Source organism: Scheffersomyces stipitis, chromosome 2 (assembly GCF_000209165.1).
Source record: "Scheffersomyces stipitis CBS 6054 chromosome 2, complete sequence".
Lineage (NCBI taxonomy): Eukaryota > Fungi > Ascomycota > Pichiomycetes > Serinales > Debaryomycetaceae > Scheffersomyces > Scheffersomyces stipitis.
Window position 1 is genome coordinate 1,252,172 of NC_009042.1, and position 19,568 is coordinate 1,271,739.

At 43.5% G+C, this 19,568-nt stretch overlaps 8 protein-coding genes across 8 annotated transcripts; 5 read left to right on the top strand and 3 right to left on the bottom strand. All coding sequences in view use genetic code 12, as the record gives it.

Moving 5' to 3' along the window:
• Positions 1–292: 292 nt before the first annotated feature.
• PICST_54590 (predicted protein) lies at positions 293–2,998 on the bottom strand (the record flags this gene model as incomplete). Its single annotated transcript, XM_001382972.1, has 1 exon — positions 293–2,998. One exon carries the CDS (start codon positions 2,996–2,998, stop codon positions 293–295), a length of 2,706 nt encoding a protein of 901 aa, XP_001383009.1.
• Positions 2,999–4,562: 1,564 nt separating this feature from the next.
• PICST_29817 (predicted protein) lies at positions 4,563–5,957 on the top strand (the record flags this gene model as incomplete). Its single annotated transcript, XM_001382422.1, has 1 exon — positions 4,563–5,957. One exon carries the CDS (start codon positions 4,563–4,565, stop codon positions 5,955–5,957), a length of 1,395 nt encoding a protein of 464 aa, XP_001382459.2.
• A 1,385-nt stretch (positions 5,958–7,342) lies between these two features.
• PICST_29818 (predicted protein) lies at positions 7,343–7,864 on the top strand (the record flags this gene model as incomplete). Its single annotated transcript, XM_001382423.1, has 1 exon — positions 7,343–7,864. The coding sequence occupies one exon, from the start codon at positions 7,343–7,345 to the stop codon at positions 7,862–7,864; it is 522 nt and encodes a 173-aa protein (XP_001382460.1).
• A 1,690-nt stretch (positions 7,865–9,554) lies between these two features.
• PICST_29819 (predicted protein) lies at positions 9,555–9,974 on the top strand (the record flags this gene model as incomplete). The annotated part of the gene is made up of 1 exon (XM_001382424.1): positions 9,555–9,974. The coding sequence occupies one exon, from the start codon at positions 9,555–9,557 to the stop codon at positions 9,972–9,974; it is 420 nt and encodes a 139-aa protein (XP_001382461.1).
• Positions 9,975–10,087: 113 nt separating this feature from the next.
• Positions 10,088–10,612, bottom strand: PICST_29820 (predicted protein; the record flags this gene model as incomplete). Its single annotated transcript, XM_001382973.1, has 1 exon — positions 10,088–10,612. The coding sequence occupies one exon, from the start codon at positions 10,610–10,612 to the stop codon at positions 10,088–10,090; it is 525 nt and encodes a 174-aa protein (XP_001383010.1).
• Positions 10,613–11,483: 871 nt separating this feature from the next.
• Positions 11,484–14,541, bottom strand: PICST_81536 (predicted protein). The gene is made up of 4 exons (XM_001382974.1): positions 13,705–14,541; positions 12,128–13,656; positions 12,020–12,106; positions 11,484–11,905 (listed from the first exon to the last, which is right to left on the bottom strand). Exons 1-4 carry the CDS (start codon positions 14,003–14,005, stop codon positions 11,714–11,716), a joined length of 2,109 nt encoding a protein of 702 aa, XP_001383011.2. The 5' UTR covers positions 14,006–14,541; the 3' UTR covers positions 11,484–11,713.
• A 1,589-nt stretch (positions 14,542–16,130) lies between these two features.
• Positions 16,131–16,646, top strand: PICST_54259 (histone H3 variant; the record flags this gene model as incomplete). The annotated part of the gene is made up of 1 exon (XM_001382425.1): positions 16,131–16,646. The coding sequence occupies one exon, from the start codon at positions 16,131–16,133 to the stop codon at positions 16,644–16,646; it is 516 nt and encodes a 171-aa protein (XP_001382462.1).
• A 1,518-nt stretch (positions 16,647–18,164) lies between these two features.
• On the top strand, positions 18,165–19,451 carry PICST_29823 (predicted protein; the record flags this gene model as incomplete). Its single annotated transcript, XM_001382426.1, has 1 exon — positions 18,165–19,451. The coding sequence occupies one exon, from the start codon at positions 18,165–18,167 to the stop codon at positions 19,449–19,451; it is 1,287 nt and encodes a 428-aa protein (XP_001382463.2).
• Between the last annotated feature and the right edge of the window lie 117 nt (positions 19,452–19,568).

Consider the following 19,568-nt stretch of genomic DNA (forward strand, 5'->3'; position numbering starts at 1 on the left):
ACACAAAAGAGCCCGTTTAATTAGCTTCATCTACGTAGTCTAGATCTTATACCAGGTGAGTTTCTGTTACTCCCATAAATAGCATTACGTTCCACTTTAAACGGATAATGTAACACATTAGCATACAGATATCTTCAAGTAGGCGAAAATTAAATCGACGAGATCAAGTAGACGATGATAATGAGATCATGATCATGCAATTATCATAATAGACTAGAACTACAACATATCTGTGAATAAATAAACCTATTTTTAAACATTATATAACATAACTGAAGATCTACAAACTCACCTAAAGGTTGGCAGTATTGTTGATTAACTTGATAGCAGCGTTGTTGATAGCGATGGTACCTCTTTCGACAACGTGAGATTGGAAAATAACCACATCACCTTGCTTCCATGCCAAAACCTTCAAAGTTTCACCAGGGAAAACAATTCCAGTAAATCTTGCCTTGATTTCATCAAAAGGACCAAACTTGTCCAACAAAACCTTTGCAGACAAACCGTAGGTAGCCATACCGTGCAAAATAGGTCTGTCGAACTTGGCACCCTTGGCAAAGTTAGGGTCAATGTGCAATGGGTTTCTGTCACCTGTCAATCTGTACAAAGATGCCTTGTCTTCTGAGATCTTAATTTCAGTGACAAAGTCAGGAGCAGAGGTTGGAGCAGTGAAAGGAAGAGTTGCAAATTTACGTCTTTCAGCATAGGTCTTATTCTTACCTTCACACTTTCTGATAAAGAATGTGGCCTCGTTTTCAAACACAACTTCACCGGTGGTGGCATCAGTAGACTTAGAACCATGTACAACGACGGTGTTGGTGCCCTTCTGGGTAATGTTGATAGGTTGGAAGGTAGTCTTGATGGAAGCTTCAACTGGGACAGGGAACTTATGAAGCTTGATGTAGTGTTCACCATGCAACAAAAGCATAGGGTTGAAATTCTTCAACAATCTTGCGAACGTAAGCTGAGATTGGCCAGAATTGAACGTAGCCAAGTGACCAAAGGTTGGAATGACCTGGAAGTCGGCGTCGTTTTCGTAGACGTACTTCAACTCTTTAGCAGTTGCACCAAGCGCGATGTTATAGAGAATGACGTCTCTGTCATTGTAGTGCCAGACAGGGTCCACAATGTCATCGTCATCGTCCTCATCTTCTTCTTCTTCCTCATCTTCATCTTCATCGTCGTCGCCACCAATAGCAGACAAGATCTCCATAGAAGACTCGGTGGTGCTCTTTGGGTTGGTGGAGCCCGATTCGAAGTCGATGATTTCTTCAATGTGAGCATTGACGAATTCAGCAGTCACGTCTGCATCAGTTTTAGCTACAACACCCTTAGATCTCTGCCATCTGGTGTTACCGATCCAGCCTCCACCGATTTCAAAGATTTCACCGGTAACTGGAACATCTTCACTAGCCAAATAGACCAACAAAGGAGCGACAGCATCTGGGTGGTACAAGTTCTTGTCTTCTTCTCTGAAAATAGTCAAGGTCATAGCAGTTTCAGCATGAGGAGCAACAACGTTAACCTTAATGTTGGACTTGGCACCTTCGATGGCAATGGTTTTTGTCAAACCCAAGATAGCAGCCTTGGCCGAAGAGTAGTTTGCTTGTCCGAAGTTACCATAGATACCAGAGGTAGAGGTGATGTTGATGACTCTACCGAACTTCTTCTCAGAGAAGTATGGCCAGGCCAATCTAGTCAAGTTGAAAGTACCTAACAAGTGGACCTTCTGAACTTGAATCCATTCATCGTAGCTCATCTTGGCGAAAGATCTGTCTCTCAATATACCAGCGTTGTTAACCAAGATGTCAATGGTTCCGTATTTGTCAATGACATTCTTGATGATAGCCTCGGCCTGGGTAGCAACATCATGGTGGTCTACATGGGCTTCACCACCAGCAGCCTTAATCTCTTCCACAGTCTTGGAAGCGTCTTTAAAGTCATTAACCACGACCTTGGCACCGTACCTGGCGTACCACTTGGCATACTCTTTGCCCAAACCGGCACCGGCACCTGTGATCAATACGACTCTACCCTTCAATGAAACGGTAGGAGCTCCGCTGTTATCATTAGGAGGCAATGCTCTAGCAGCTTCCGTCAAACTGAGGTAATCGTTCAACAAGTTAGGGTGTTGATTCTTTAAGAGCTCTGGCTTCTTGGAATCATCAAAGTTCAAGATTTCGTCAAATCTCTTAGCCACAGATTCGGCAGTAAAAGATTGGTCTGGCTTGAAGAGAACACCACCAGATCTTTCCCATCTAATTTGAGAGTAAAAGCCAGCAGCAATTTCAAAAGTTTGTCCAGTAATCTCGTTGTTCTGGGAAGCCAAGTAGAGCACAATAGGAGCGACCTTTTCTGGACTCATCTTTTCCAAGATAGATGGAGGCATGATAGATTCGGTCATTCTTGAACGGGCCAATGGAGCAATGGTGTTGGCAAGAATGTTGTACTTGCCACCTTCCTTAGCCAATGTCTCAGCGAAACCAAGTAAACCAGCCTTGGCAGCAGAGTAGTTGGTTTGGCCAAAGTTACCGTACAAACCAGCTGGGGAAGCAGTGTTGACGATTCTACCGTAGTTCTGCTTTCTGAAGTATGGCCAAGCAGCCTGGGTCACCTTGAAGGCACCATTGAGATGGACATCAAGGACAAGTTGGAAGTCCTTCTCTTGCATCTTCTTGAACGAGGCGTCTCTCAAGATACCGGCGTTGTTAATGACAACGTGGACGGTACCAAAGTTCTTGACAGCGGTTTCAACAATCTTGTCACCATCAAGCACATTGTTGTAGTCGGCCACAGCAATACCTCCAGCCTTTCTGATTTCGTCAACAACGACATCAGCAGCCTTAGAGTTTCCTCCCTGACCGCTAAGAGAACCACCCAAGTCGTTGACAACAACCTTGGCGCCTCTCTTTGCGAATTCTAACGAGTATTGCTTACCCAAACCACCACCGGCACCGGTGATGATCACGACCTTGTCTTTAAAGGATAATAGAGACATGTTTAACTTCAGATATAGTGTTCAATGTGAAATCTGAATAAAATAGCGATTCTAGAGATCGGAAAAGCTGGAAAAATGGAATTGACAGCCTAAATTTTTCACGGGGGGACGAGCTCTTATATATATGGCAGATTTATACCCTAAACGGCCTGGTGTATGAGAATGCCTGGAGCAGCGAATTTTCCACTCTAGCCAAACTGTGATAATTTTGCGGGGATACCTCCATAGTTAAGATGCTTCTGTGTACAGTACGCAGCCACAAACCACTGCCTGTGAACAGGTGCGAAATCCCCGGATTCCTCATTAACCGAGGATTTATCAGAATCAGATTTCACCTCTGGCTGGTACCGAATTGATGGGGAATTTTAGACTTGTGGCACGGATGTATTCACTTTGTACTGTGATAATGTCTGCCTTTCTGTGCTTCTAACAAGCTCCAGTTAGCTGACTTTGCATCCATGCTGGCCTGCCATATGAATCTCTGATTCTTAACTATGTGCTCTCTACTCTGAAAAATTCGCTCTGATTTCTTCACGTTGAATTTTCCACTCTCTAACATTCACCACATATTTCACTCAATTGCCCAACCGACGGGGAACACCCGCTTCTATCACCGTATCCTAATCCATTATCCTGCCTCCGCTAACTATTTCCGTGCTGCTATTAGCCGGACATCGGCCATATGGGTTTGGTTTCAGCACGTGACATATGTCATGTTTCATGAAGCTGCCCCTCTCACTGAAGATTTATCCTTGGCTTCCGAGGCATCTTCTCCAGATTTCGGATACATTCCGACGGCTTGACTTGTATGAATCAGACACGACTCATTCATATATTCTGTCAAAATTGCAACCATTTCATATCTCCATCTGATTCACATGGTCCCAGCTGTCAATGAGTTCTACCGGGAAAAAGACTTGCTAGCAAGGGCTCGGTTGTTACTGAATGGACAACTATTTGGCACTCTGGACGTCGGAAAACCACCCCAGATTCTTGGGTTCGATTTATTCAACTGGAAATTTCGATTCAGTTGCACGAGGTGGATCGTAACCGAAACGATCCCGGGAGCATTGAGTTAGATTCATGTTCAGGAACACCTGAAAATAGTCACATTATTAGATAGCAATGTAGTTTGTCTCCTGAATCTCTTCTGTAAGCGAGATTTCCTTCACTATTATGGCTGTATCTCTATTTGGGGGCCACATAGCATGATTTCTTCTTGTATTCCTCCGTTGGAGAAATGAATCTTGAAGTAAAAACCAAATTACCAATTTCTATCTCAATTCCGGAGGGTCGCCTGTGGTTTCGTTCATCTTATGCTGCGAAACGCATTTGAATATTTGGGTGCAAAATTTCCTAACTTGGCGCTTAACATATTCCCCAATATACCCTGTATGAGCTTCAGACCTTGCCATTCTTTTCAAATTGTTTATATCAACCCCGTCTAATGAACTTTTCCAAGTACATCTCCCCTCGGGACTCCTCAGATTTTAGTTGTGTAAATGTTTCCGAATTGAATTCCGATTCCAGCTTTGTAAGGAACAGCAAGAGGTCCCAATTGAAGATGCGTTTCCGAATGCTTCCCCGTTCCCTAAAAAGACATGTAAGAGAAGCTCTTCATTTGCCGAAAAGAAGAACTTCTTTTAATCTAGAAGATTACTTTCCCTCTACGGAAGATACAATTGCATCTACTGCACCAACTACATCCACTTTTTCTACCGATACTGCTATGACTATTACTTCTATTTTTAATCTTGAAAGAGATATCCATCAATCACAGTTGAACAATAAAGCTGAATCAACTGTAGACACTTGTAATTCAGGATGTTCGAATTGTAGACTTAATCATATCGAACGTCTGGTTCCCGCTGATCATTCATTCAAAGACGACAAATGTGATAAACCAAATCATTCGCTGGGGGTAGGTCTTGATGCATATCCCCTTCCGGAAAACGTTCCTCGTTACGAATTTGATTTCAATCATGTCTTCGACAGGTGCCTAAAAGAAATCCAGGACGTCATGAAACACTTCAATGATTCTTCACATGAGGTGTCTTCTGAGCCAGGTGCTACTGAAATTTTGAATAGAGTTGCTATTCCTTATGGTAGATACCATATTGATGGGAGACTTCAACGGAAAGAAAGAGATACAATTTTAGTGTCAGATTCAGATTCAAAGTTCAGAGCCGAAGCAACTAATCCAAGAAATAGTTATGTAGCATACGTGCTTAATGTCAACCACGCTTTCGATCATCTTTTTAATGAATTTAAAGAACTTACTGAAGTAGTTGGAAAATACATTTGTGAACTGGTTTCTGAGACTGTTGTTCAGTCTGATACTCAGTTTGAGACTAAACCTACAAGCCAAGAAGAAGCTACTTATCCTGTTTACGATAGTGTTGGTAGCATTGTATGTCAATTTGAACTTACGAATACAGATGGTGATAACAGCACCTCTACTATAGCACTGACTACAGCAGATACTTTCTCTATTCCCACAAACTTCTTCAAAGAAGAAGTAGATGATTCCACTATTCCAACAGACCCAGTTCCTTGGAAAGTAGACGTCCTTCCAACGAAGACCATGCAAAAACAAACACAAAGTCAGTTTGGGCAAGAAAGCGATGTACAATCCACTTCTAATCCTATTTCTAATCCTATTTCTACTAAGGAAAACACAGAGACTACACCCGAAATGAAATCTACAACAGTCAAAAATAATATCCTTTCATGGATGCCGAGGGCTAAACTACACTGGAGGCAACAAACCCAGGCTTCTACTCATGCTCTGCAGAACTACAAAGAAGAGTTCAAGAAGCTTGAAGCTCTCATTAAAGAGCAGCACGAGCTTCTCTATGACGAGAAGCTAGACACTGCAACACGAAAATTGATTCAGAAGAAGATCCTTGAATATGTTGAAAGGAAGGAGGAACTCCAGCAGAAACTCAATTCTCCCTGAGTTAGCTGATTCACACGTTGATGAGCCCATGGGCCGATGTTCCTTTCCATTTAAAGTATGGTGAATGCATCAAGCGATCGAAGAGACTAAAAAATAGAAGAACAAAGCAGTTTACGAGCTCCAATGGATTGCCGTATAAGGAAATTGCATCACTTTGACAGTCGGAACAGCCACCACCTGGTCCAACATAGCTGTTGGAATCCATAAGAGTATTAGAGCACGTTTCGGTACTAAAGTCTTGACTGAGGAGGAAAAAGACTCAGAGTGATCTCTTTAGGGGGCTACAAGAAAAAAGGAATTATCCTCCCAAAGGAGAGAGTCTCAGCCACCACGATCTTGCCGAGTGCGATCTTGCCGAGCACCATCTTAGAGCTAAGTAATGTGTAGAGCTAAATAATAGAAGGCCCTTACTGAATATGGGCCAAATGAACATGGCTGACCTTTGCGCTCCTCGTGCCCCAGATTTGTAATGAGGTTAATCGGCCTTGCGTCTTCGGCCGTTCTTCCTGTTAGGGGCATGGTTCCACAAATTCCATTCTGTAGAAGTCATTTGACTCATTCTGATTGACACTGGCGAGATACGTCATCGTCGCCGGTACTCGATCATACGAGTTGAACTCCGCTGGATCGGAGCTGCCGCGGTTGTCAAAGATGAATCTTTATCTCTTCTCGGGCTCTACTCTTTCGAGACTGTAGTGCTACAAGGCTTCATTGAGATTGGTTCCGAGAGATAACCAGTGCCGGTAGATGCCTAAGCTACAACTCACAATGTGAGTCTACACGGGCCAAACGTGTAGTTGAATGGTTTACGTAATGTTTACCTACACGTAGTTTTAGAAACGAAAGCGTGTTCGAGGAGTGTGGTAGCCGTTGGTGGTGACATGTGGTGGAAGCTTCTCCTGTCACTAACGGGCTGCCGGTTCTACAAGTCCTGATAACCACAGAAAAAAACCCGAAACAAATCACTAGTCACAAACTTAAACCTCTACATCCTTTTCCCCAGAGGGAAACCACGAGCGACCCCATGCTGAATGATCCTAAACCGTTTGCGTAATTAGAGTAGCAAAGGTCATCTCACCAACAGCACATACAGGCTGCCACCTTATCAGAGAGATGCAACCCGTTGGTGCAGGAGCAAAGATTGCAAAACCATAACCATAGCGACACAGCCATACCGAAAGACCACGAGCAAAAATCCAATTATATAAGTTCGAGACGATTCCTATGTCTTGATTCAATTCTGAGTATTCTTCACCAGGACCTTCAGGTTTTTCCAAATATACCCACCTATCTAAGTTTCCACCATTCCCGCTCTTACTCCTACCACCGTTGCTATTTCTGCGCTCAAGCTGGTACCTTCTTCAGATTTGACTATCGTTATCACTATGGTCACTATACTTGTTCACAAATTTGCTGCTAGAGGCTTGCCTCATCTCAAATACTCGCTCTTGGTCAAGACCATCAATGCCTCGGGCATGTTGGTTGTGCTCATGTTGGTTGCTATGTTGTTCTGTCGCTATATGGATCAGACTAAGAGCAAATGCTTTCATGGCGTAATACTCAACTGTGACTCCAATTCACAATTGGACTTGGAAGCCCAGATTGAGAGCCACGAAGCCTCATTTGACGTTGCTGTTACTGTAGCTCATTCTACGGGCTCCAACGCTTCTGGAGCTCATTCTGTTCCGGTGCCTCGTGTTTCGCACCCAAAGCGTTCGCAACAGGTTGCGATAGTTGAGCTCAGAACTCAAGCCTTGCGTTTGAACTATCCACCTCAGATGGAACGGTATCTCAGCAACAAGAGGCTCTACGATGGGCTCATCAGATACAAAAGACGCTCCAACCGTGTCGAGGTGCTTCCCTCCATTCCAGAGTGTACTCCGATACGCCGGTCTTTATTCGGTTAGATGTCACACGCTCTGACTTTCCGTTACAGGAACCACCATGTGCCTGTTCCTTTTGAGAAACACTTTTCTTATTTCATATCTCCACTATATTTTATGACTCCCAGTGTCTTGATGACATTCCATATTATTTTGACAATAATGCTTATTACCATTATGACGAATGTTTACCATTATGACGTTTACCATTATGACGTTTACCATTGTATAGAATTATTTCAGACTCTGCTGGCAGGTCTAATGTATACCACTGGTTGGTACACTTGACGAATAACGAACCTGATACGGAACGATTGATACATGACTAATAGAAATGAATGAACAAACTACTGTTACAATTACGAGATCACAACTAGAGATTAGAGCATTAAACACCCTTGATTCATCAACCCTGTGGCCCATCTCGGCTTTAGACGGCACAACACAGCCTTACGAAACGTGTGGATCGGTTAGCCATAAAATCCAAACCGATCCATTGTGCAGAAATTACGAACTGAAGTAAAGCCAAGCCAATACACACAGAAACAGAAACAGAAACAGAAACAGAAACAGAATTAGAAATAGAAACAAGAACACATAAGAACAGATCCACGTTTGTAAGGAGAAAATAGCACACTTCAAAAGAGTCCTCGGGCCGACTTCTCCTTATAATTTGCCGATATCATGAATAGATCAATTAGATGACTCAATTTAGGTGCAAGAGAGCAAGACTAACGGCTACACCTTTCGTCATCTCTGGTACATAGCATAGATAGCACAACTCAGGAGTTCACCTCTTTATCCCGTTGGGAATGAAATCCTGAGGCTCCTTTTAATCATGTTCAGTCACATCCGAACGTCCGTAGCCCTTTCTAGTAGCATCTGGTATCTGATATCTGGTATCTGGCATCTGGCACCTGGTAGTTCCTGGTTCTCATACTACTTCTCTACACCTGGAAGGAGGTCATTCTAGTATTCCACCAGTTTTGCACCTCTGGTTTTGTACCAGATATACACTTCGTAAAGGAAATAAGGATTGGCTTAGAATTGATGACTTTATAGATCTGATAAACACTTTCCTCAATACTCCCAGGGAGCATTCCACTGTTAGCTGAATCTTGAACTTCTCTCAGAAGTAATTTCTAATTTTTCGTCTTATACAATTGAAATGTCTTGTAGTCCATACGTACAAAATGACAGAGACATCACTACTAGACACTGAATTGGTGTGCTCTGCAGAATACAATATTGGACCAGGTATCTTCAGCAATTGCACGGTTTTCGGTTTCTGGATTGCAACTCTGTGGGCATTCTGACCACAGCAGCTATCCTTGTTTCACAACTCGCTGAATACAACTACCTGAAGTGGACAAGCGGAACGGTAATCGCCTCTTTTTGCGTCTATACGTCCTAGAAAATGAAAATGTACAGGAGGAATGATTCTAAAAGTGCATTAAAGCTTAGCTATAGTTCTTGTTCTCCAGCTTATAGCTTAGAATTTTTTTGAGTGACTTTCGTTAGGCCCACCGTTTCTATAGCCGAAAGCTTTCTCGAACACAACGTGAATGCTCGAGGTGGCATTGAAATGTAGCAGGATCAGAGTATATATTGTAAAAATGTAGACATCTCTTGAAGCTGGTCTGATTTATCCTCTACCATAGCGTACTTGCCCCAGCAAACCGTCTTGACAAATTGAACTTTTCATCAACCAAGAATGTTACCAAAAGCTGGACTAATTGTCTTTGGTTCTTTGATTCCGATCCCAATTGGATTGGTTTTTTATATCTGTGTCAAGAGCAAGAAGCCACGTCCAGACATAGAAGCTATGTCACCACATGAAGACTTCAACCATACTGAAGACCTAGACAACCATACCTATCACTATACTTCTCGGGTCACTTACACCGAACATGGAGATGTGCCTATTTACAGCGGACCCTCTATTCATCGTCCTTCAATACATATCAGTCATTTCAATACGCCGACAAGTATCAAAGACTTGGACCCACCCGACTACTTTGAAGCTGCTCAGGACATTTCCTTTGATTCAGTTTCTACATCCCAATCAATGGAAGATCCAAGGTACTACCCTTCCGTGCCTCAACTTGCTCACGTCAGATTTCCCATGGAATGAGCCAGCGTGATGAGAATATGGACTCATTTATGAAATACAATGGTTACAATCGAAACTATATTACAATGTTGGCATTAGATGTCTATTTACAAGCTGCTTGAAATACATTAATTTTACTTCCCTTCTTCTGTTCCGTCTTCGTCGAAGTCGTACTTTCCTTCCAAGATGTCGTTCAATCCGTCTTGGATGTAGGCACTTTCTTCATCCATTGGGAGCTTGCTGAGTTCCCTTTCCTTTTCGTATCCTCCCATCATCGACTTCATTTTCCAGCCAAATTCCTTAAAGTTGGAAACATCGAGAATCCAGCAGCTACCAAATATCACCATAGAAGAAACCGATCCACACAAGAGAGTACCGGTACCTACGGCCACAGCGGCATCTGTGGCGAAATTGTAACTCAAAGGTGGTGCATGGTTTCCTTGGAATAGAGTGGGTATATACTGTCTTGATATAGTAGACTTGTAGGCGAATCTGGAAGCAAAGATGGTCAAGGCTGCTGAGCTCATAAAGAGCACCATCTGTCTCTTACGACGAGCTATGTACTCATCCGAGGCTTCACCAAGCTTGAAGTTGTACTTGGCCAAGAAAGGCTTCAACCCAGATTGGTCGCTACTATTGCTAGCTGCTTCTACTGACATTGTTGTCTCAAAAGTTGCAGTATAAGAGCTGGTCTAGTGGTAAAACTCTTTAAAATTTCAATCTGATACTCCTGTACCTGGTTCAATCGATCAGATTTTATAAGGAACCATAGTTAAGGCACTTAGTTAAGAGACTTTGAAGAGATTGCTAATGTGCCCATAGTTAAAACTATACAATTACATACATATCACTACCAATACACAATTCATATAGATTTACAAATACAGATCACCTTCTTGGGTGAGTCCCGATTTCTGTATTCTCGAAATCTCAAAACTTTTTATTTCGCTACCATTCAGAAAGTTGGTCTCGCTTATCCCCCACTTTTGAACAACGGTTTGAACAGATTCCTGTTCCTAGTTCAATTGTGGGGGTTACGGTTCATCCTTCTTCTTGGTAGAGCCATTCGTCAAATGGCTCTGTTTGCCAAAATACAAACTAGACTGTTCTGTCTCCTCCAACTTCATTGTTCCTATAGTGCGGAGTGGGGGATCAGTGGAAGAACCTTCCAGGTTTCTCTACACTATCTGGTTGCATCAAGTTATCAAACAATGGCAGACCCTTTGTACATCGATCATATAGAGAAATTGGGGGATCAGGTGGAGGCACCTTGGGATGGCTACATCTTTACCTGGACCTCTAAATAGACTACGTTGCATATTTGTAGAATTTGGGGGATTCTAAGAAACGACCTTGGGGGATTCAGATGGAGGAGCAGGTCGGTAATTTCACAGAAGTTTGGAGGAAAACGGACATATAGAAACAGATTTGGAGGATAGAAGTTCTTCCCTTTAATTCAAAGCAACTGCTTTATCTTACATTTTTTTGTACTTCTATCTTTCTTCTTCCTCTATCAACTGTTAAACTTGTGCAGACACATGAATTATATTAAATAGTACAAAAATCATAGTTTTATGGCTAAACTAAGGGAAAACAGTAAAGTGATAAACAATGTCAATACAGAAACAACTTGATTACAATTAAGAATCATTATAGAGACGCTCGTGTCTCAATGAGAGAATTGAAAACATTACTGATGGTTATCGAGTGATGGACAAAACAAACTGATTTGATGGTAATTTACAAGTCAACTATCTTTTTTAGATCTCTTCCTTAAATACACCTCCTGCGTTCTTGGTGCCACTCTGGCCCAATGAAAGTTCGTCTTCATAGTCGCCAGCGTTGCTTTCAGCGTCCTCGGCCTTGTTTTCGGCCTTGCTCTCGGCCTTCTCTGCTTTGCTTTCAGCCTTGTCGACTTCTGTGGCTTTTTCCTCTACTTTCTTGATTTCCTTCTTGGGTGAAGAAACGAGTTCTGAGGCTTTGCTCTTTAAAGGCTTGGGCGTCTTGAAAAGTCCGCTCAATCTCTTGAGGGTACCCTTTCTCTTAGGAGTCTCGGCCGAAGCCACTACAGGAATAGGTTTAATAGTGCTACTCTTGGTCTCTGGTTCAGGAGCTTTAGCTTCTGGCTCGATTTCTTTCACCAATGGAACTTCCTTTACAACAGGCTCTTCAACAGAGAACAAGGATCCAGTATCTCTAATCTTCTCTTCGTCAACTTCAGAGCGTAAGTGTTCAGGTAATTCCTTATTAATTTTGTGTTCGTCCTTAACCTTATCGTCGATTTCCAGCAAGATGGCCTGTTTTCCTGACTTCTTATCAGCAATATGTTGCTCTTTAGTCTTGTTCAACTCCTCCAATTGCGAATCCAATTGGTTTTCTTCTTCTGCATTCTTCTGGATCTCTTCATCGTGTAAATGTTGTAAGGCATCAACTTCCTTGGATGTTTCTTCGTGTTTCTTGGTGGAGTCTTCTAAGTCAAGGGTGTACTTTTCAATCGAAGCCTTGGTTTCTTCCAAGTTCTTGGTTAATTCAGCTAACTTGTCTTCGTACTCCTTGTTCAAAGCCTCAGCAGAGGTAACTTCGTTCAACAATTCGTCTCTAGCATCGGTAACTTCCTTCAACTTGGCGGTTTCTTCTTCTAATTCATCCAAAGTAGGCTTCAAAATCTCATCCTTTTCAGCCTGTAAGTCATCCAACTCCTTCTTACGTCCAGCAATCAAAGCAGCCTCTTCCTCGTCGATACGGTCCTGGTTTTCTTGCTTTTGAGCCAACAAGGCTTCCTTTTCTTGGGCATGTTTCAATTCCAACTCCTTTGTTTCAGTAACTTTACCAGCTACTTCGTCGTTTCTGCCCTGTTGGTACTCAGCATGCTGGTCCTCTTCCACCTTCTTCTTGTCTTCGTTATCGGCGATTCTCTGTTGTTTAGCGGCCTCTCTTTCTGCCTTTTCTCTGTTCTTCTCCTTCCATTCTTCCTGCTTGGCCAACTGGTGTTGTGTCTCTAACTCTTTCTGGGCTACCTTCTTCTGAAGATCGGCTTCTCTCTTGGCGGAGGCCTTCAGCGAGATATCATTCAAGACAGGTTGGACAACAAGGGAAGCCATCTTGTCCAATTCGCTCTGCAAAATCGTTAAACCACCACCCAAGTCAATGACACCGGCCTTGTAGTTCTTGACTCGTTCGTCCGAGTTCTTCTGGGCGACAGCAAGAGCGCTGGCATACTGTTGAGCCTGGGCCTTCAAGTCTTGGGGAGTCGAACTGATCGACTGCAATCTCTCATTGGCTCTTTCGTTGGCAGCAGACAACAAAGTGCTGTTAACCACAGCAGCAGCAGTGAACGACTTGGATCTCTTTTGGGCAGAAACCAGATCAGTGTACCCAGCACCGTGTCTGAGCGAAGCAGCAGCGCCATTAGCAGCTAGTGCCTCTTCCTCGTCGTTCAAGTACTCGGTATGCTTCGTAGCGTTAAGGCCTGATCTGAAGTCCAAGTCCGGATTGAAACGTGAGTTCAACGACTTTGTCGAGTTCTTATTGGCTACCTGGTTAATTTTACCAATATCGAAGCTGTTAGAAGACGACTTCGTGGCCAAACCGGATCTCTTGATGTCTCTTTCTGGGTTGATTCTTGAGGTCATAGTCGAGGTCGAGTTCTGATTGGCTGCCCTGTAGAGCGAGTCTCCCTTAAGAGAGGGGATACCTGTTCCCACTCCTCCAGAAGAAGCCGTGGAGTAATTCGACGTCAACGTCAGCGTACGGGCGTTGGCGGCAGCGGCATCGGCGTTTGGGTCGGTGTTTTCACGGGACCAAGCGGTGATGGTTTCCCTTTTTGCAGCAAGGGCTGCGGTGTGGGCTTCGGGAGCAATTGTTCTTTCGTAAGAGGGTCTTACAGTGAGGTCTGAAGAAGCGGCGAGGAGAGCAGCAGTGTCGGAGGCGTTGGAGGTAACACCGATGGTGGCGGCGCCGGGCGACGTGTAGATACCCTGTCTCAACTTCTGCTGGTACAACGCTTGTTGGGATAACGGTCTTCCGTTGGTCTGGTAGACGGAGTGCGACATAGTATGGAAATTAACTGGGGAAAATTGATAGCAGCAATATAGGTTTTTTAAAGTCAACTATTGGTGTAATTATCAATTGTTGTAGTGCTGTTACTGGTTGTGGTGCAGTAGCGGCGTTGTTCTTTGTTTGTATTGATCTTGCTGGTTGTTGCTTGTCGTAGATGTCAGCTGTGGTGGTGATGAGACTATAGCTAGAGAGGTAGTCAGACTAGGGGATAGACGGATACGGACGATGGTAGGATGGTGGTCGGACAATACTGACACTATGGTAATGGCAGGGGCTACGGCTATGGCTATGTCACGCTATCTGGCAACAGCAATTGAACTCTTTGAAAACTCGTCACTGTCGCTCAAAACTGGAAAAAGGGGTGGGGCCGTTCAGCCTTTATATGGAAGCGGCAGAAAAACGAACCTGAATTTAAGTCACGTTACCTGCAGCAGGAGGCAGAAGCGGGTTGGATGGGACGACAATCTCGCTGAGCTTCTACGGTAAGCCAGAAAAAGAAGTATATATTGTGTGTATACGGCAATTTGTACTTGGCTGCTGGGATACGGAAGCAAGTAGGGGTATTTCCAGCAGCTTATATATGTATATACTTTCGTGGACTGTTTCTTTCCACACGGCAGAATACGTGGTGTGGCTACCAAAATCTCGGTAAATGTGCCAACTCTCTTAACTATGGGGTGGTCGCACCAGCATTCTTATCGCACGCTGAGCCAGCTGAAACGGCCATACGATAAGTCCACCAGCTCTCAATTGCAGCTGCTTCTTCTATAAGTCAATTGTGGTTGTACGGCTGGTGTACTGCCAGTGCCATCACCGTCGGCTCTTCGTTATTCGTCCATCCGTTCTCCTTATCAGTTTCTATCTGCTCAGACAATTCCACTGCCATGAAATTTCATCTCGGCTTATACGAAGGACACCACAGTTGTCTCTGCCTTGGGGCTGCTGTCCCAGTTGTTCTCGGTTGCGAGCCCGTGCCTATGCCATTCCAGTCCATCTCAAGAGCTCCTCTAAAAGCCAATATGGACGTCTCTCTGGCATCGCCAGGCACGATTGCGTCACTCTCAGGATGCACAGCTCTTGTTCCCAAAAAAGTCCGCTTCGGCTACTGAATTAGGACTCGTTAGCCTTTCCTGCCTTCCAGTTCTTAACTATGCAATGGAGTCTTCTTCAATCCTACAATTCGGCTCTAACTCCCTGTCCTGGGATGATAGCGTGTTTTCGTCGAGAAAATAGAACCTGGCACCTGCAATTTCCCTCTGCCTTGGATTTGTAGGCTTTTTGCAATTTCAGCGACTCGGATAATCTTCTGTTCTCGTACATACATACATGCATAAAGAGTGCTCGAGTCTACTTTCAATCTACTTTCAGTCTACTTTCATTCTACTTTTCATAATTCACACCAACTCTACATTTTACTGTCTACATTACTATTCTGCTGCTGCCGTTGCTTTTTAGCACATCTCTTTATCGGCTTTTCTCCTCATTCCTGCTATCTCTTCTCCTCTTTAGTTCTCGGGTTATCTGGCCAATATTATCTGCTACCAGAAAATATTCCTAGCGCGGTGCTTGTCTACAATTAGGTCCTCAACCAATCTCTGGCAAAAAACCGTCATCATAGAATAAGTTCATGAAAGATATAAAAGGATGAAGTATCCCTGGATTGCCATAGATAGAGACGTGCTGCAATTGCAAAACCAGCCCATATACACTTGACCACGCCTGGGACACCCCCCAAAAACCCCTTAACCGCACTCTGGTGTATCCTGCACACACGAATGGCTGGCTATATCTTCATTCGGCTTACAGAATATAGTGCTTGCTAAAAACTTTCAAATCATCACCACAGATCAGACGCAGAGACAGGCAATCAAACGGTCGTATCCAGAGACAGAATTAGTTGATGTCGTTCTTTTGCTCTGAATAAAGGGCTTTCAATATCTGTATTACTTTTAATTGGAGTGTTTTAGGCTGTAGCCGAGTTCCATATTCAAGACTATCGCTACTATCTCTATCATTTCTGAAACAATCCTCTAGCATAACAGCACCACGACATTAGTATCGCAGCACAGCTCACAGTTCTATTTTCACTATTATTGATCTCAGAAACTTCATATCAATATGGCTAGAATCTCTACAAGCTCCAATAGACCGTTACCCTCGTCCAACGCATTGAGACGACAGCGAGAACGAGAAAGACAAGAACAGCAAAGAGGAAGACAACCACAACGTTCTGCTGCTCCTGGGTCGCGGCCGCAATCTGGAGCCAGTAGACAGCAACAGACGGGAATCTACAGAAATCAGCCGGGGGATCCTACAGTGCAAGCTACTGTGAAAAGAAGATATAGACCAGGAACCGTTGCTCTTCGAGAAATCAGACAGTACCAGAAAAACACTGACCTCTTGATTCGTAAATTGCCATTTGCCAGACTTGTCAAAGAAGTGGCCGAAGACTATATCGGAGCTGACTACGGGATCAGATGGCAGTCCAATGCCGTGCTAGCCTTGCAAGAAGCCTGCGAAGCCTACTTGGTGCATTTGCTAGAAGACACCAACTTGTGTGCCATACATGCCAAACGGGTGACAATCATGCAGAAGGACATCCAGTTGGCGAGAAGAATTCGTGGCTACTTGTGAGTTACAGGTTAGCTCTTGTACAATAGAATAGATGAGTATTTATAGGAGGAGGCTACGTCTCCAGCTGGCATAATGTAATATAAGGAATAATTCTAGAGAAAAGGTTTCTGGTTCTGGTAGAAAATCAGCAAGATAGAATCAAACGCAGCCACTATAATCTACTAGTAGAAGATGCGTTTTGTAGACTGTAGTTGCAATACTCCACGTCCAGGGGAGGTGTGGCAGAATACTGGCGTGACAGAGATGGAGAGAAAATTGGTGAAAAAATTGGTAAAATCTCGGTCTCTCCCTTCTAGATATTCAACTTAGATTCGCAACTTTTTCTTCTGATTTTCATCCCATACATCCACGAATCTACAATCAAAAACAGCCATTCATTATCCAGCTAGTCCGTGTCTCCCTCGTGGCACATGAAGCTGTAGTATCATGAAGTCTGCGGTCTCGTGACATGCCATTACCCCAGCTACTGTATCAATTATACCCCATTAGGAAAGGTGATTGCGGTCGTAGAAAACACCTTACCCGCAATGGGGAAAATGTCAATACTCCAGATCACCACAAAACAGTCTAATTCAGGCACATTCCCATGAGCCATATTGCCAACAGTTCTCTTGGTTACCCGAGAAGCCACCAAAGTAGGGAGCTGGGGGCTGTAGCCAGCCAGCCCTGTAAGTGCTCGTATGACAGGATCTCACGGATGAGGTGCCTGGCATATATAATGTGAGCTTATTGTGACAGACTTATTGTGAAATTTGCCCTGTTGAATGTGCCGATTGATAAGTTTGGTTTACAATTGTCAGCGAGATAACAATTGCTGGAGACGATTGTCCGACGGTATTGTTCTTCGGATTGTTGTATTGTCAGAATATTGCAATGTCAACGAACTCGACAATTTGGTGGTTGTAGCAGACTGGCTCGTCGTCACACTGTAGATATTGTAGATGGTTGGATCCGTGTCATTGTAGCTGGCATGGACCAGTGTAGTTATGGTTTTTCAAGGCTGTTCCAAGAATTTTGCCACTTCTGGTCTCGTCTGAAAGAGGGCAACACGATGGTGAAATTGCCTTGTAGCCTCATCTTCAGCTGAAACCTTCGTATCTCTTTAGACAATAATTTTAGAGGTATTGTTTACTATTTTTCCACCCTTATTTCAGCTGTGTGCCTGTATTATATTGGTCATAGATATTGCATCACCTGCGATCAAGCATCTACATAAATATAATATTGTCTCTCGATATTCTGCTGAGGTGGTATATTTCGTTGTGGTCTTTTTTGCTCATTTAGTATAATATTTTCTTCAGTTATATGATTTTTTCAACTCATCGACTGTCGTTTCTTGTCCGTTGTTCATTTCGTATTATCCGTGCCAAATATTGAATTTCCCCGGCTTTTGTGAACAAGCCTGGTTCCAGCCAGTATTTATTAACAGTGTTCACCTGTAGATTTTTAACAAGCTCTTTTTTGAAACAGTTTACACACTATAGTCACATACAACCCCATACATATATCCTTCCATCCATGGCTACCAGCGTAACCACTACCAAAAAGAAGAAGCTCGTCTACAAACAAGACAATGATGGAGTGTTCCGGTTGAAGAAAGTCGACAACAACGACATCAGCTCCATCGAGTATGCCGAAGATAAAAAGAAAGTCGACGACTACATCAACGAACTTCTCGACTGTTCCTACAAACTTCCCGAAGAACCCAAGCCTGAAGTAGAGCCTCCCAAATCTCAGGCACCAGAGAAAAAGCGCATCAAACAAAAGGTCTCAAAACCAACCTCTCCCAAAACATCTTCAAAACCATTCCCTCCTACTTCTTTTTCTTCCACTTACACCCCAGCTGCAATTCCCACTAATAGCTCTACATTCCTAGACAGAATGAAGTCTGCTGTTGGGAACCAATCCGTGAAACACTTCCATATCCAGAGCTTTGTGCTAGGAGCTGTATCAACTCTAGTATTGTATCGATCTCAGGACTTGTTGTTGCATTATGCCATTGTCATATTCAATGTCTTAAAAGTCCTAGTCGTTGTATCCGTAGTCATTGGTTGTGCAACCTGGTATTCTGGAATCGTCACCTTGCTGGACCTCGGCAATTCTGGTAAGATCATCGATCAGATCAAAGCCAGAATCAATGGCACAGACTCTACCCCAAAACAGCAAGACAATCAACAAGAACATGACGACCAAGAACTGCATTATACCGAACACTATTATGAATCAGATGACGATGACTCGGAATCGCTTCCTAAATCGAAATCTCCATCAATCCACTCACTGGAGGATCCTTTGGCTCCTCCTTCTAGAGAAAGAAAACATTCTTCCATCAGAGTCACTCCTTTCAGAATGAGCCCCAGACCTCTCCATTCGGAGTCTCCTCATAGCCATCAGCAACAGCATTTGCCTCAGTCGCGTCATCGTTTCCAAAGTGCTCCTGATCTCGCTTCGAATAAACCTCCGCAGTTATATAGGTTGAACACTGCAGACGCAAAAATGAGTCACTATAGAAAACAAACATCTCCTGTCAGATCCAGAAAAGACCTGGTAGACTCTTTCAGCTCTCGAGTATCTCCCAATAAGCATTTGCCTCCTGCTCCTGTGGACGAAGACTTGCCATTCATCAATGAAGTCAAACTTGTCGATTCACTCGATGAAGAAGTATTCAAACCAGACTTAGTTGACCATAACGACTTCGTCAAGAGGCTGGTGAGTACCGTAAGCAAGAAGTCTGTGTTGGGAACACGGGCTAATTATAACAAGTTTTTGGCCAGTGTTCTGGATAACGACTTGGACTTTGACTAGACGTAACAGAGCATATTATAACGGAATATAGTAACGGAATATATAATTACAAAGGCTTCAATTTATGATGCCATAATCTATAATATCTAAAGTGTATAACGACCTTATTTCAGAACC